The sequence below is a fragment of the Triplophysa rosa genome, linkage group LG7, assembly GCF_024868665.1.
Source record: "Triplophysa rosa linkage group LG7, Trosa_1v2, whole genome shotgun sequence".
In the NCBI taxonomy this organism is placed as follows: Eukaryota; Metazoa; Chordata; class Actinopteri; order Cypriniformes; family Nemacheilidae; genus Triplophysa; species Triplophysa rosa.
The window spans coordinates 19,940,820-19,958,836 of NC_079896.1; the positions used below are offsets into that span (position 1 = coordinate 19,940,820).

General features: G+C 37.6%; 1 protein-coding gene across 1 annotated transcript; it reads right to left on the reverse strand.

Annotated features, from left to right (window-relative positions):
• Positions 1 to 21: 21 nt before the first annotated feature.
• slc19a1 (solute carrier family 19 member 1) lies at positions 22 to 14,946 on the reverse strand. The gene is made up of 6 exons (XM_057338783.1): positions 14,576 to 14,946; positions 13,616 to 14,226; positions 12,263 to 13,013; positions 5,137 to 5,329; positions 4,084 to 4,225; positions 22 to 1,380 (listed from the first exon to the last, which is right to left on the reverse strand). Exons 2-6 carry the CDS (start codon positions 13,883 to 13,885, stop codon positions 1,189 to 1,191), a joined length of 1,548 nt encoding a protein of 515 aa, XP_057194766.1. The 5' UTR covers positions 13,886 to 14,226; positions 14,576 to 14,946; the 3' UTR covers positions 22 to 1,188.
• Positions 14,947 to 18,017: the final 3,071 nt, after the last annotated feature.

Below are 18,017 nucleotides of genomic sequence, written 5' to 3' on the forward strand. Positions count from 1 at the left end.
GGCAGTGCAGGTCCACATATGTTTCTTACAATAAAATCAAAATTTATTGTATAATCATACATACAAATGAGAACATGTAGTACATAAGCATGTCTGAGAGTTTGGTGTGTTTTTATGGTTAAGGCAATCTAAATCAATGATGGACTACTGGTCCTTGTTTGATACATTCCATTTTTCGTAACTGGTAATGTTAGTACTTTCAACAGTGTTCAAGACATATGTTCAATGGTTATTAGTATTGAATGGGTTGAATAGAAGTGTCTAAACAATATGATTCTTGCAAAGCCAAAATGAAAACATCTGGAGTATCAACACTAAAAGTAGTGTAAATGAATAAAAATGCAACATTTTGTGAGCAGCAAAAGTAATTCATTGTGTTTTTGGTTCATCAAAGGCACTAAACATTTTAAGGCCAAATAACATTTGAACACTTACAGCGTGTCTACACCAGATGCGCGAGGCGCAATGTCCAAAAAAAAAAACCCACTAAGGCATTATCACGACTGGCATCCAGAGTGGACAGCTTTAATGATTATAACAACGACGCTCACGTCAGGTGTAGATACGGTGTTAATCTGAAATTCACTTAGGAATGTCATATCAAAATAAAACTAAATCTCATAATGATTCTCAAGAGAGAACAAACAAACTTTCCACGTATTGCAGTACCTCTAATATACGGTCTCTGTAGCACAGAGAAAAAACGGAAAGTGGTATTTTAATGCAATACAAAATCACTTTTAATTTGTAATTGCATAAGCAAGTTTACCCTATATAATACTGTAATTGTATTATTATTCTAGTTTATTAATATATTTATGGCTTTATTCAAAGCAGAACTGACATTTGAATCCTCAAATGCTGGTGATTCTTCTAAAGACCCAACAGAAATACTGTATTTGTCTTGACGCAAACATGAATTTTACTTCATATCTGTATTCTGCTACACCTTAACTTTAAACATCTATAGCAGATCAGAACTCGGTCTAAAATTTTCCACTGTACATACCTTCCTACTGGCTAGCTGTATCGATGTCAATAGATTTACTTTTTGTAAAAACGAGATATTCCTATAACATTAAGACGAACTTAACAATAAAACCAAGACTATTCAATCTCAATAAAGAAGTTTTGATTTTCCAAAATGTAAAAGTTGGATGAACTCCACCTGTGGAGTTTTTTAAAACCTCAAGCCTTTATTCTGGTTCCATTATGTTCCTCGCCAGCAGCTGTTGCGATAGGACCGAGTTCTGCAGTTAGAGCCGCTTCTTTGCGTCCCTCCGCTGCTCTCTCACTTCTGTAATGACGCATGATGATCCAAGCACTACAGCTCAGATAAATCACAGTCAGCAAGGCAAAGTAAAAGAAATAAATCAAAAACTGCAAAAGAAAGAGAAGAACATAAAGTCAGTGTTTTGTACATCTGAAAAGATACATCCTCTCTCTCTTCCTTTTCCTACAGGCACTGTTTTGAAAAACTGTTAAAGGGGTCATATTTTACGGTTTAAAAAGCACTTTTCACATACTGTACATTACTGTTGCTCCTCTCTGCCCCACCTTTCTGAAACGCGTCTATTTTCACAAAGCTCATCGTTGTGAAAAGCGCGGTGTGCTCTGATTGTCCAGCTACCTGGTGCATTGTGATTGGCCGAATACCTCAAGCATGTGGTGGAAATATTACCATATTCGGAACACCAGCTTCCAAAGCATATTGGAAGCTGATAATGTCATCGGTACCGTGCGAGTTTGAGCCCGAATATGAACCAGATAATGCAGATGACCAAGCTGATCAATCAACTTTGTTAGCTAAACGTAACAGATCGATAAGGTTTTTTTTTTTTTAACTATTAGGTTTAACAAATAGCTAGGTAACTTCTTGAGCTGTCTCAACGCGACAAAGTCAACAAAACATATTATAAACGAGGCATTTGTTGCATCCAAAAAATCAATTTCTGCATTTGTGATCGCAGGAATGACAAACTCATGTTTGAATAGTTAGTAGCAAATTCTTTAATAAATTATGAAAACATACTTACAGGCTGTCCTTGCAAAGTTGGATTTGCCCCACTTTTTAGAAACAGCCTTTGTGCAAAACCAGGCGTTAATGCGCTGCACACACTTGCATTTGGGGGTTGTACTGTTTTAAAACAGTGTTGTAAACTAAACGTAACCACAGATTTCTAATTGTGGCCTCTTTTGGAAGACCAAACAAAGTTTTGCTTTTGCAATGAAACACACAGCTTCTCCAAGACATGGCGGCGGCAACAACACTACAGTGAGAATAGTTATGTCTTCTTTCTTCATAATCTTTAATCAAAACGATAACCTCCTGCCCCCTCAAAAGGAACTCTCTTCAATTCGGGTCACGAGGAATGGCGCGAGGGTGGAGCTCTAATGATTAAACAAATGATGCAAACTGGCATCCCAAATTTGCCTCCATTTTGTCAGCAACGCCCAACGCCCAACTTCCAACGATCCATTCAGTTTCTCGATGGATGAAATCAAGTACCCTACATTTTTTCTCATTTCAGAAGCCGTTTCACTCGGATATGGAAACGGAATGATACGGAATAGAAAACAATCGCCACTTCTGTTTCATGGACTTTAAAATAGTGATGCACGACATAAAAAAAATTGCCGATATCCAATATGCCGATGTTTTTCAAGTCATTTTAGCCGATACGATATACTGTTAGTCTACAAGTCTTTTTTGATGATGACAGAACAAAAGGTGCATGGCATTTCCAAAAGTGGCCACTAGGGTGCTCCAAAACCACTTATTACCCAAAATTGTTAGTCTTTTATAAAAAAAGCAATCGTTTATTTATTTACGTGTGTTATATTTTACCTTATGTAAGTATCTGCAAAAGACTTTTGTGTTGTCATTATGCGCAGATTTGGAAAGACCTAATAAGTGCATGTGCGCAGTTGCGCGAAATGTTTGTATACTTTACCCACCTTCGAGGATAGTGGGGGTCTCAAGTCCCTGGCACTGTTATTTTGGGGGTCGCGGGCTGAAAAGTTTGGGTGCTGTAAACGATTGCTGTATTTGCAGTGAGGGGCGACACGCAAAGCCTTCACACAGCAATCTGCCATAAACAATGAGCTTTTGTCCTCATAATATACATTCATAAATACCTGCAGACTCTGTGCTGACTGATTATTATTCACTGATGTGGATGGACACGACAGGAGTACAGTACTGTGCTATAACATTTGCATATAGCTGACAAACTAGCAACACAGCTGTGAAATAATAAACTTATCGTTTATATTATTGTGAGTGGGCTCATTATATACATAAGACTGACAGATCAGATTTTACGCAGTTTTACCGGAGGAAGGAACACCGCGTTGTCTGCATACTTTGTTGGAAAACAATGACAGATGGTTCTTTCACAAGAAATCCAATATACACGATGGGAAATATATTCACAGTTCTCTGGTTTATTACGTTTGTGGACTTAAAGTGCAAATTGATGTTATATTGTGAATGCTTGGCATGGAGGATTTAGCAGTGTGAGCTCGTCTGGATGTCTGGATTTCTGAGTGACGTGCAGTATCATAATAAAAGTATGTAGCGCCATTATAGCTGTATGATCTGCTTTGCACTCCTCGTGCAAATTATTATATGACTGCTGCTAGAGCATATACTTTATAAAACTGCTTTCGAATATCAATGCGAAACAGTATGTGATGTTTATTACAGTCATTGAACAAAAATGCTTAGTAAATTAAAAAGTTGAGAAACAAAAATACGTATATGACAGTTCAGACGCAATAAGTCACGAAAATGAACTTTAGTACTCATATGCTATGTGACAGCTGGTATCTTTGCGAGTGCACGCTCATGTCAGAACGCCTACACATAATCAACACGTCTTTTTTTATCACCAAAGCATATCTGCATCATTTTTCATATCGGGCCGATGTGATATTTCATTTATAAGCAATAAATATCTGCGTGCCGATAATATCGTGCATCCCTACTTTAAAACGTCAATCACTTTGTTTTCCTTATTGATGTTGTAAGTCACTTTGGATAAAAGCATCTGCTAAATGTCTAAATGTAAATGAACACACCTGAGAGTGAACATTTAAAGCCAATCCTCTCTTATCCGCTACAATGATGGTGATGATCGTCTTCAGGATTGTCCCAAGGAAAGTGTTAACTCCAAACACTAAAGCACACAATTCTTTAGTGAGAGAGGATGCAATCTGGAAACTGAGAGGGAAAACACAAAAATGATAAACTGCATATTAGAACAAAACATGTGAACACACTGCAGGCATGAGAATAAGACTGCTTATAGTCATTTCTCACAATCCCATATAGACAGATTTCTTTTTTTTTTGCATGCTGGACGTGTGACTGCAACATTACTCTTTCTAACCTATTTTTGTATTCGCAAAATGTTTGTACAAATCTACAATTTTCTTTTTAAAAGACCAATATGTCTATGCACCAAAGAGTTAACTCATTTTCAAGCTTGTACCTAATAAGGCTGAGCTTAAGAGGTTTTCAGAGGATAACAGCTTGTCATGTGTTCTTTTTATCCTAAAAAACATGCTCATGATGTGATTCTCTCTCACTGTGTGGCAAATACAACAAAATTCTTGCTCTCTCTAAAGTCGGCTACATGTTTTCACAGGTGCAACAGTGAACATTTTCCAAACTCCATCTTTTATAACAGTAATTTCAATAGAGAGTGGGTGTTAGTAATAAGCAACACCCTTTTAAGGGGAATATTTTAGATGAAAAAATATAAAATAAATTTTAATATAGGGCTTTTCAATAATTAATCGCGATAAATAAAAGTTTGTGTTTGCATTAATATATGTCTGGGCACTGTGCATTTTAATTTGGTATTTATAAACACGTATGTATGTAAGAATATTATATATATTGATATATACACATGCAAATATTTCCTAAATATATACATGTATGTGTTCGTGTTTATAAATACAAAATAAATATGCACAGTGCACAGACATATTATGTAAACACAAACTTTTATTCTGGATGCGACTTATCGCAATTAATCGTTGAATAGCCCTATTTTTAAATATAAAGGTTTTCCACAAAAACATCAGGGCAGATCTTAATAAAGTAGAAAGTCACACATTACTCACATGGCGATTGGAACCAAGAACTGGTAGAAGCCTTTAAACAGGGCGTATGCCACATAGCAAACCCAGATATCATTAGTGGTGCCCATAAGCAGCAGTAGACCGGCCTGAGCTGCAGTGATCAATCCAATCACCAGCTCAGACCAAAGATTCCAGCGAATTTTTACATAACCCGCTGCAAAGGATGTCATCGCACCTATGAAACACACAAAAAATGATTTAGCTTTTATTACCAACACGGTGTCAACACCGAACGCGACTGACACACGGCTTGTTCTAATGGGATTGACACGTCGCGCCGCATCCAGTGTGGACAAAATGTACAATTATAATGGGTTCTAAGCCGTTCTATGGTGTAATGCCTTTTATCCGGTTTAGACACGTTGTTAGTTGTGAAATAATGATACAGTGCTTGGCATGATAAGCAATAGGTGTGTTCGCAGTCTGAGGTTTAAGTTTGTGAAGATGCCAAATTATAGATTCAGGTGGAGAAACGCATTTTAGTGAATCGAAATATGAAAAAGCCTTAAAGGGACAGTTCACCCAAAAGTGGAAGTTTTTATCATTTATTCATCCTCATGTCATTTTTAAACCTGTATGACTTGCTTTCTTTTATTCAGAACGCAAAAGACAATAGTTTTGAATAAGGATGTGTAAAATCCCTAGACGTTTTGCTTTTTGAGTGCTTGCGCGTGTTTTATTCTCTCTCGCGCCAAGCGCTTTCCCTCCCTTTCTCTGTCGTTCTTTTTAGGCCACCTCCCGCTGGTTGCTGATTGGTTCAGGAAGCTGTCAATCATGGTTGACGGTGTGACGTCTACCTATCTGCTGTCAGTCAAGTTTCCGCCGGCTGATAAAAGGATGCTGGCAATGAATGAACGGCGGTCCTGTTCTCTTTAAACTGCCCTCGTGCCAGTCACTCGTTTTCTGTTTGGTTTACGTTGTTTTGTGACCTTCGTTGTTTTACCACCTTAATGATTTGGTCACTTTGTGTTAATATTATGCTTTTGTTCCTACTTAGTTGCTGACAATTCCGATGGCGTTCGTTCTTTGAACTCTGAGCTGGGAAGGGAAGATGTCACGTGACTTCCATTGTGCAACATTTAGGTGAAATTTTTGTTTAAGTTCAGAGTAGGGAAGTGTAGACCCCTTTACAGCCGACGTCACGGCGCTAGCTGGAAGCTCTGTATGCTTTCGAATCACTCTCGCCGCGCTGCGAGGTCTCACGCGTGCAGTGTTAATTTTGACAGCAAATTTTGATTTAGTTTTAGTCATAGTCTTTTGACGAAAATGCAATTTAGTCTTAGTCACATTTTAGGCAACCCCATCATTTTAGTTTTAGTCTAGTTTTAGTCGACGAAATATGAAAAACATTTTAGTCGAATAAATATACATTATATTTAGTCTACTAAAATCTAAATGGTTTAAATCATTTACTTGGTGTAATTAAATGTTCCATACAAAGATTCAACTGTTTTGACATAATTTACTTCACCTTAGAATGAAATTAAACCAGGTCATTACCTTTATTTTTCAGAAAAGTTCAGTAACTAGATTTGCATTGTTGGAACACAGAATATTAGACCATGAACGACATGTTCCAGTTCATTCAATCCCATTTGACTCAAATTACTCGTTAAGTAGGGCGTGCTCATTCAGTTCATTCAACCAATGAAACGCTCTGACAGGGCTCACACTCAAAGGCTATTGGCTCATGGCATGTCTCTTCGAAGAAAGAGCTGCACTGTCTTTGATTGAGACAGCAATGAATGAGAAATAGCTTTCAAAAAGACATATTATATAAATTGTATTACATTTCTTTAGTCATGCAAACATGTTACATATTTGGTTGGAATGTACAGTTTGACTCACTTCATCACTTCTAAAATCAGTAGAGGACAGCGCTGGTTTTCTTTTGGCTGACTTTATGTTGCATTTCACGTTATGCAGCAGCTCGTGTTAAGTTAACATTGGCATATAAAAACCTTTGAGCTTGCCTTCGTAATGTGTTTCGGGGTGACTCGCCTGCAGTCGCGCTTCAAGTTTGCGGCGTTTTACCGGCGATCGTGAAGGAAAATAAGACGCTTTGTAAACCGCGTGGAGACACAGAATACATGTGTGTGCTTCCCTTCTCCCAGAGACTTCTCTCTGCCGTTTATATGAGATAAGCAGCACGTGCGCACAAACTGATGTCCGCCAGGTGGGACAAGAATATTTTCGTCTCGTTTTTATTAGTTGACGAAAATGTCAGTATATTTTTATTACAGTTTTCGTTATAATGCATTCATTTTTATTTAGTTATCGTCTCGTTTTCGTCAGTGAAAACATGTCTTTAACGAATACTTTTCGTCATAGTTTTCGTTAACGAAATTAACACTGCACGCGTGCGATTCAGTTTTGCAAGTGCATTAGACAGAGCGGCTTGTTTGTGTGAAGTGTGTTTTTCCTTGTGCTCGTTTGTGTGTGACGTGAATCGATGGCGCACTGCTAATTTACTTCGTTTTAGTCTATTTTGCGATTGAAACTCGTTTCCCGGCTGCATTGAGTTCATATAGCCTATATCTAGAGCCCTGTGATTTCCTTGATTCGGACACGGAATCCTGCTATTAAATCTGTCATCTGCTTGTCCTGCGTGTATAAGCGAACTGTGCAACACGTGTGACGCTCATGGATTTGTATGCGTCTCACTGTATGAGGCCATAAACACATGAACATCATGTCCAGAGTTGCCCTGAGAGTATATTTCAGGTGCATTTAACTGTTTTCACTGTTTGAGAAAAACCATCATCACTGAACTAGACACACTGAAACTCAAGCGTCTATTGTGGGATCGTCTTTAGAACGACCAGTCAAGCTCCCACTGATTGGAATAATCTTCCTCAGTCTTTGAGCTCGGTATATCTTCTCTATATTGTTTTAAGCTAGCCTTATTTTCTTAAGTTATTTTAAGATGTGTATTGTGGGAATATTTTTCAGATAAAAGTATGATTTAAATATCAATATAATCAATAAGTGTTTTCTTTCATTTGTTTCATTGGGCTGTGTGGTTTTGTCGTGTGCTTTCTGTTTCGCTCAGTGGGGGGTTGCTGTGGCAGGCAGGGAGAACAGAGAAAGTTGGGGGTTGGAGTCATAAATTATCTAGATAAACACACACACACAAAGAGTTATAAAGAAAAGAAATAATATGAATTAATCCACTACATATGTTTTAAGTATAATCACGAGTTGTGATGTGTTTTAATGAATCATAGGATTAAGAAACAACGCTATATAATTAAAAACATTAGATGTTTGAGTGTTTTCTTTTTACTGGAAGAATGTTGGGAATGTTGGTATATTGTTCGGCCACAGGAGACTGTTTTTAGGAGACCACTCCTTGGGGGAGGGTGTCCCTGGAGAACATTCCTCAATACTAGCGACTGACCACAGGATGTATGTTTTGAGAAGGTTTTATTTTTCAGGAACTAAGCAGATAAACGTGGCGTATGGTGATTGGTGGAAAGAGAACAACACTCCTTAAAAGGCAAAGGCGGAGTCAGAAGATAGAACGACGTCAAATACTTTATAAATATGGGTGTTTTGAATATTTTGGGTTGTTGTTGGCTGTTGTTGGCTTGTGGTGGAGTGAGGAGATCATCTGACAACCCAAAGCTTTGTTACCTTTTTACATCTGATAATAAAACCTTATATTACTTTTGAGCAAATTGTCTCTTCAAATTTTTGAGCATGCAGGACTGCCTTTAAAGTCCAACAGTATGTTTTTTATTTATATACTCTTTTTTATTTTGTTTATGATATAGTTGATTATTATTTTTTTAAGTATGCTGTGGGAGTGGGGGGACTGGTTGAGCGTGTTTTTGTGTTGTATATTGTGTCTTACATGTTTGTTTGTATCTTGTGCCTATGTTGTAATGTTTATAGGACCCCCTTGAAAATGAGATGTTACATTTCAAGAGGCTATCCTCTCAATAATTTGAAATTGAATATAAGAGAACAGTGAATCATTTAAAGCTCAGTGAACCACAAGAGAACGCAGGATATGAATGAGCTTTGCTAGTAAAACTGGTGAATTCAGTTGGCTATACTGTGGGCTGAGTTAGTTGAAATGGTAAAAAGCTTATACTGATATTAAGCAACTTTTCTGTTGGTTGGATAAATTTGATATTTTATATAACTTAATAATTGTAATTTTCATCTAATCTTTAGAACTTTTATATGTTGTTTGTAAAGTGTTTGGTAAATGGACGGTAGGCCTACACGTGCGTATGTACAAGATCAGGATGGTTCCACCTCCACCTTATTTTGAGCCAGGAAAAACCCTGTAACAATGTCAAAATCTCACCGTACGATAATACCTTGGTATGAAGTCCACTGTAGGGTATTTATTGCAATATTTAAAAAGACAAATGATGACTTGGAAACGTGCCATAAGCATTCTCTTTTCTTTATCTTCTAATCATAACCGTTGCTTAAAGGTATGAGTTATAGTATGAGATGGATCAAATGACCTAAAAATCCCTTTTATAAAATATATAATTGCACCAGATGGACCTTGCCAAAGGTAACATCTATTCTTTTTTCTAACATTCTCTGTTAGGCCTGGAAGACCTATCATTTCATACAGTCATGTGACCACGATAATATTGCGACAATTTTGATATTGCGATAACACGATATCAATAATATTGTTACATCCCTAGCAGGGCTGACTGCGACCAAAATGCTCGTAAATGCGATCGTTTTTTATAACGTGCGAGGTAAAATTTCACAGGGTGCGAGTGCGTAAAACAAATTTTTGCCCAGCCAAAGGTTTATTTTAACATTTAATGTGATTTATGAGTAGTGAATGACGCGCTTGTGATTAGTGTAGGAAAGAGCGAGCAGAGAGCTCGTGCACTCCCTGTCTCCAAACTAAAATGTGTGTTTGACTTAGGGCTGGGCGATATGGCAAAAAAGTAAACTCGATAGTTTTTTTCTATATTGATCGATAACGATATTTATTTCGATATATATTTAATTAAAAAACTGTATTTAAAAGAATCTATTTTAAATACAGTTTATTAACAAAAGTTAACCTTTAACCAGTTAAAATTCAATTAAATTAATGCACTGTTGCAACACAGAGGATATTAGGCCATAAACAACATGTGCCAGTTCATTCAGTCTCATTTTGACTCAAAACGCCCTTTTCACATGACGTCACGCATCTTCCGTTCTGCCGCGAAGCAGTGTATCATTACTTCCGCTAGCACTCCAGTTCATAAGGTGGCGGTAATGCACCTATAAGCTGATTTTCCAACCGCCAGTAAAACTCAAGAAGAAGAAGAAGTTACTTCCGCTAGCGCCTCAGAATGGAGTTTACCAAGTGGCTTGCACATCTGCCACAAATACGTATGATGTACAACGTCTTGCAGACAAATTTTCGCTAACGACAAGATCAAAGCTAGAGAAAGGATACAAATTCTTCGTTGAACAGTACCTGTTTGATTATGAAGGTAAGTGTTTTGTTTTCTTTTTGTGTTAGCGAAGGTGCTAGGATAAGTACTTGAATACGTGTTCTGTCAGCTTTTTTTCTCACTGTTGTTAAATTCCAGCGCGACGGCAAAACGGAAGTTCTTCTTCTTCTTGTTTGTTGCAAGACGGATGTTATGATGCACTGCTTTGCAAAAAGGCGGAAGTTAAGTGACATCATTGTGAAAAGGGCGTATTGCCTCGTTAAGTAAAGGGAGTGTTCATTCAGTACATTCGACCAATGAAAGGGCTCCGTTACTGGTACATTCGAACGCTATTGGCACAGCACCTGCACAGTGCGCACATACATAACGCTGCAATAATGTCTTGCTCGAGTAGTGGGATTCATTCAATGTATTCAGTGAACCTTAAAGACATCTCACATAAACTGTAGTACATTTCTTTAATCATGCAAGCATCTTACATACAAGGTTCAATATTTTAATGTGCACACAAACTCACTTCATTACATCTCTAATCTGTACATGGCAGTGCTGGTTTGTTTCATATGCACCAGCTCATGTTAGCAGATATGTTAACGATGGATATAAAAACGTTTGTGCTTGAGTTTCAAAGTAACTCGCTTGCAATTGCGCCTCAAGTTTGTTTTGTTTAACCGGCGATTGCGAAAAAAATAAGACACTTGATAAACCGCGTGATGACAACTCGAGGTTAGTTTCACATTTGTTTCCGCTTCCAGTCATGTTTTCCTCCTCATGTTGAGTTTTCTTTGCCAAGTGCAGTATGAAATGGACTTTGTACTTTGACGCGCATGATAAAAGCTGCACGCTGACTGACTGTTGTTGCGTTTATTTCTGCAGTCTGTTAGACTGTAAGATTAATCCATATCGAGTCAAAATGCCAATAGCTTATCATCGTTTTTGAAATACATTCTATCGCGATTCGATATGATATCGTTTATCGGCACAGCCCTAGTTTGACTTCATGTGGTGTTGCGCAGACCGAACAGCATAAAAGCATTGCGGGACAGAGTGCTCCATATGCTTTTAAAATGCTCTCACGGAACATTGATGTCATATTCCGATCATTCTGCGCAGCGCTTAAAGAAGTCGAACACGTCGGTTTCTGAACTGTCTCTCTCCCTCTTCTTTATGGTCTTTATGATTACTATTAAAAAAGGGTGCGACCAAATTGTAAGTTGGTGCGACCAACTGAGAAAGTGGGTCGCACCAGTGCGATCAGTGGGAAAAATGAGTCTAGAGCCCTGCCTAGTTTTGAAGAAAGTTGGTAACCACACAACATTGACCCCCATGACTTTCATTATTTGGACACAAATCTCAAAATATCTTCTTTTGTGTTCCACAGAAGAAAGTTATACACGTTTTGAGGGTGAATAAATGACCAAATGTTTTTATTTTTTGTGAACTATCCCTTTAAAACCAAACAGCAAAGGCATTTACGTCTTTGTTGTGTTTGTCATTCATGTTTCATACTAAAGCTCAATGGTTGGGGAAAATGAAGTTAGATTTTTCTTGCCAATTTCGTATGATAGGAATTTTCTCTTGCCGGTAAACTTCATGCAAGAACACTTCATGCTAAACAAACAATTAACCATGTTAAATTGATGATTACATATGTTATATATAATCTGAACTCTTACCTAATAATGTAGAGGCAGCTTCAACAGCTCCATTGTAGACATGCTTGTTCTCTGTGGCAGGCAAAACTTTATTCCACAAGATGTGCACATAAAACAGAACTAAATAGTAACCAGCGGAGTTGAACACCCACCACAAACTCCAAAGCCTTAAATTAGGTATTTTCACCACATTCTTTAACTCTTTCACCATCCCAACAAATACTGAAGTCCTCCAGGACACAACGTCATCCTTCTCGCAAGGTTTCATCTTGGCCAATTCCGACTGAGCCGCATCCTTCCTCTCCGCCTCCATGCGTGTTTTGTTAAAAAACATGCTATGCTTAGGCCACGGCAGGCAAAAGGACGACAGCAGTCCAAAAGTTACAAACCCCAGAGATACTGTGCTGAGTGTCATGTATGACACACCACCCACTGACACACACAACTGACCCAGCACAGAGCTGGTGAAGACCCCCATGAGCACGGAGGTGCGCGAGTAGCTGGCCACACGTTGGTAAACGGTCGCTGGCACCAGAGAGAAGATATATGAAGAGTAGGCCACACGGGCGGCCATGGTGATGCCGTAAAAGAACTCCATAAGCTGCATTTCTAGCAATGATGTGCCCAGAAGCAGCAAGAGCCAGATGGAAACATGACTCAAGCTCTGAAGGACCAGCACAGGTTTGTAGCGCAGGTAATCGGTCAGCAGAAACACCGGCACAAGCACTGCCATATAGGAATAGGAGAGTACAGGATTGATTTCATTGGTAACCTGTAAAGATCACAAAGAGTGAGTATTACTCATGTGGGGTAATGCATAACCGTGACATGCAGTTTATTGCCAAAGCCTGCTTGTGTGCTATCATACACATGCTTGCATAATACAGGTGACATTTTAATTTTAAAACTTGTACATTTATGTAACTTAGAATTTGTTACCAACATTCTTCAAAATATCTTCTTTTGTGTTGTGCAGAAGAATGCAAGTAATACAGGTTAGAAATGACAAGAGGGTTACAGATTTTTTCGTGAACTATCCCTTACATTCGTCGGCATCATGTGAAACAGGAACAAACTCTCCTCTAAGCAGATCTGACCCATTTTGGAAAAATGTCACCTTTGACCATATTTCCATAGCTTGCCAGACCCCAGCAGCTGTGTCTCAGTATGACGACCAATTAACAAAGCCAAATATGTGACTAGCTTAAGGTACAAGCTACAAAACAACCCAGGGTGCTTGTCACAAGTATGTGCATAAGCAAAGAACAAAAATGCCATGTTTACTAGTACTAAATTATTACTAATAAAATCAGGTTGAATGACACAATCACAATTTTATTTGATTTCAGTCAAGAAGGTAAAAAAGGACCACACCTGTGCTCTGGTGAAGTTCTTCTCTGGACTGAGCAGGTACGGCGTGATAAAAGGCTCCCCAGGCTTTAGCTGAACCATGAAACCATAGAAACAGAGATAAACGACAGACCATATCCAGGCCCCGGACTTCGGCTTTTGGGCTTCCGGGTCCTCCTTGGTTTCAAGAATGACCGGGTCTGGGGCAACATCTTCCACAGCTTGTCCGTTTCTGTCGCACCTCGGCTCCTCACCATCCTGGGTGCTTTCACTGCATGTACTTTCTTCCACCATATTTTATGTTTGACTCTACTGATGCTGCAAACTTTGTACAAGCTAAACTATCTCATAAGAAATAAAATGCCAAATGAACTTTGATCCTGAAGCCTAACAGCTGAAGGCTGGATAGTATTACACAAAGAACCCAATGACTGCACTAGCCAGTATATCCTAAGCCATGGACAGTGTTAACCATTACTATGGGTTGAGAGGACATTTTTATTAAAATAACAAACTGTTAAACAAGCTGACATATTCAACACGCAAACAAATGCCTACATTCACCTTTGTACACTGTGATCCAAGTACTGTCAATGATTGAAATGTACTACCTAATTGGACTACAAATTGTGAATCTGTAAAATAAACACACACACAAAAATCACATTGTTAGTTGATTCATAATATTGTTATCCATTGTTACCTAAACATGCAACTCAGTGTGAATACAGCATCATATGCAAAAAAAAGGTTTAAAATAATATGCATTTTTATGTGTAACTTAACAGAGCAGCTCATTATATTTCACATAAATATCCATTATGCATTGTCAACCATTATTTACTGACAAACGAGTTTAATCTCAGACGTCATGAGTAGATCACATGACAAAAGTCCATTCTTTACTGAGAACAATATTTGTACAAGATGAAAAAATATCCAAGCATGTAACGTTATCATTGTGTTGGCTAGTGTTCAAATTACCTGTAGATTTCCTGTCATCAAATGTAGCTCCTCTTTGACGACGGTCGGCACTATTTTGTCCTGTCTGACGTTGAGCATTGAGCTAGTAATCCACACTCGTCGAAATGTTTCATTATTTTTTCGTTTACGCGTTTGTAAAAATAAAGCTTTTAAAATGCAAAAAACGGAATGCATGGACTCCGCACTAGAATTTAACCCATCGATACGGGACGAACACAGACCAGGAATGACAGCAAGAAATTCAGTCTCTAAAATCCATGAGACACTTGCGCGCGCGTGTCAGTGTGAACCTTTCTGAGCATGCGCACCGGATGTTTATCTGAGAAGTGAGAACCCCACTTATATGCAATTTCGATAGATAGATACCAGTGTATTTTATAATGATACATGACAGGCTTAATAAAAGAAAAAGCACGTTTGATATTCAAAAGCTGTGTTTCTCAACCCATCTCTGATATGTGTCCCTACAAACTACAGCCCCATCAGGTTCAGGTATTCCTGCATCGACATGAAATCAGAGAACGTTACGTGTTCCTTTATTACTGTGATAATGTTGGCTTGACGTTTGATGCTTTATATTTGTCTAGACTCGAAAAACAACTCATGCACCATTATGCTATAAAAACAGATTTGTTTAAATAGTTTTTAAATTGAGAAGAGAACAAAGTTCAGTTCTGTTTATTTAGTCATGATTTATCGCAGCCCATAGATTTTACACAGCGCATAATGTAATGACGCAAAGATAGGGGCCGTGTACAAAGTGCACAATGAAGAGAAACGCTTACTAGTCACTAGATACAAATTGTATTTTCCCTGTTCAAAAAAGCAAGTTACAGACATCCTATGAGGGCAAACATATACAAACGCACAGCACAGAAGAATGATTGTTGAACGGCAAAAACTGAGCTTGCATAACTCATAACTCACCCATTCTGAATTTAAGTGGCGTGCATTATTACTGCCCCCTAGTGGAACATTCTGCGGTTGGATTTAGGTCATGCAGCATTTCAAATGAACATTGTCTCTGTACAAAATGTTCCTCTTAAGCAGATGGGGAAACTACTTAACTAATTATCTGGCCTGGGAGTTTTTATTTGTATTAGGCTGTTACTGGATTAAAGTTAGGATTTTGGTCTGACATGAGCAATTTGATGCAATACAAACTAAATCCAAAAGATGGAGCTAGCCTGCAGTGCTAGTGCAGTATAAATAGTCCATCGCAATATTGTCAGACATGAGTTAGGGAAAAATGAGACAATCAAGAAATATATATATTTATGCTTGAAGAGTTTGGTTCCAAAATGAGATAACTCCATTTTGAAAAATGTTGAAAAATCATGTTTTTTACTATGTTATCATGTTTTTATTGTGTTAGTTGGCTGTAATTTTTGAGTTATTATGGGTTAAATCAAAACAAACCAACTGCAGTTTGATTGATATTAATTGGAATGCACAGTAAAAAACATGATTTTTGAAATTTTTTTTAAACGGAGTTATCTCATTTTGGAACAGAGTGGACACCAAAACACTTAAGTATACTTTAGTAGAATACATCAGGATTGGCCTACAGCCATAATCTGATTTTACTGCCGTTTTTAAAGACTACATGCTTTCCTCATTTTGTTTTCAACACATTTACTTTAACATATTTATGGATATGGATATTAAGTAACAATTATCTAGCAATGCATTTGTGATCTAATTGCCTTCACGATAATCATGTTTTTTCAGTACTTTACATAACACATGTTTTCATTACATTAGATTTCATTAGATGTTTTGTGAACATCTAATGATACTATGCATAAAGGTATTAAAATTTAAAGTGTTTATGAAAATACACTTGTGATTAAGTAATAAATTAACTTTGAACTTTTTATAAGTGGATGTAATTATTAGATTTGGCAGGAATTGTTACATGCTGTACAGTGTATTGAGTTTGCCTAGGATGCTTCTCTCCTTCACGCCTCTCTGGGCCCATTAGATCACTGGGCTGATTGTGTTCCAAGGCCTGTCGATGACTGAATAGAGACTAGTCACCTTGCTGGGGGCAATACAGCCTGGTTTCTAATAAAGCAGTGCCATTGTTGACTTGTCATACCCCCATCAGATTTTATACTTCTCCAGTTAGTACTGTGAAAACTTGCATATTGTTTAATCGTGCATTCCTTTCCAGATAATAAGTTGAAGTGGTCATATTTTTTTTATATTTTTCTCCACTATTTAAAAAATAGACATGAAAAGATGCTATACACAGTAGGGTAAGAATAAAGGTTTGACAGTTACATATTATTGTTACTTTTTTGTTGATTTTATTATTTACAGGGCAGGCCAAGTTACTGTTCACCCAGTTTGCTTCACTGACGTGTAAATGTGTGATGCACGATGTATTCTGTCATCTATCTGATGTCAGAGGGAGTACATTTTTTTGTTTCAATGAATTCCCTTTTGGACTGGTGAAATCGTGTCAAAGTATCACAGCACAGATGCGTCTTAAAAAATTAGAATAGCTTATTATAAATGTGAAACTTTCCTAAAATCTACATACATTAGACGACATGTGAAGTGAAATATTTCAAGTGAAATATTTTTTGTGATTCAAATGATTCCTCCATGGCGTGGAGGCAGGGATAAACGATTGGCCCTGCTCTGGTTGCAAATAGGTGTCAAATGTCAATTATTTTGACAGAATTGTTTGTAAACAATGAAAGGTCTTCATTCATGATGTACTTTTTATTCTAATAAATCAGCTTCCCTAAAGGAACTTTGGTTCAGGCCAATCAGTTCATAGCTCTGCTAATATTGCACAATCTTATTTTCCCCTGTACATTATGACAAACAATGCACAACAAAGATGAAATTCAGGATTTCGGCCCAACTCAAAAAAAGTATTGTATGACGTGTCCAAAAATCATCTTAAATTTGAATTCGAATCATATGTGCCCCTTAAACCCTGTCAGCAGACGGAAGCATAAAGACGTGAATATATCCTGATAAACTCTTAGTAAAGGTCTTAATTAAAGGTGCTTCACGATTCCATAGAAGATCATCTTTTTGTCTAAATTTCATAAAGAACATTTAACATCTGAATAACCTTTCTGTTTCACAGAAGATTATTTGTGGCAAAAAAAGGTTCTTCAGAGTATAAAAAGGTAAGAAAGAGATGGTTCTTTAAACAACCTTTGACTGAATGGTTCTTTGTGGAAACAAAATGGTTCTTCTATGGCATTGCTGTAAAGAACCTTTTAAGTTCCTTTATATTTAAGAGTAGATGGCTGCATTATTTGGACACATTGGACCAACCCCAGCAGATGACATGGCGCCTCATATCAAGTGGAAACTTCACACTGGATTTCAAGCATCTTAGATTTGGTGCCTGTCTGGACCCTTAATTTCAAAATAAAATGCAACATTTACTCTAGAAAGAGGACTTTGGACCTCA

Bases quoted from the DNA above. Each gene is read 5' to 3' on its own strand.
- slc19a1 (XM_057338783.1), bottom strand. From the start codon at position 13,885: ATGGTGGAAGAAAGTACATGCAGTGAAAGCACCCAGGATGGTGAGGAG. The intron at 13,014-13,615 runs GTGTGGTCCTTT...TGATCTTTACAG, and splicing joins AGAACTTCACCAGAGCACAG to GTTACCAATGAAATCAATCC. The intron at 4,226-5,136 runs GTGAGTAATGTG...TTTCCCTCTCAG, and splicing joins TTCTTGGTTCCAATCGCCAT to TTTCCAGATTGCATCCTCTC.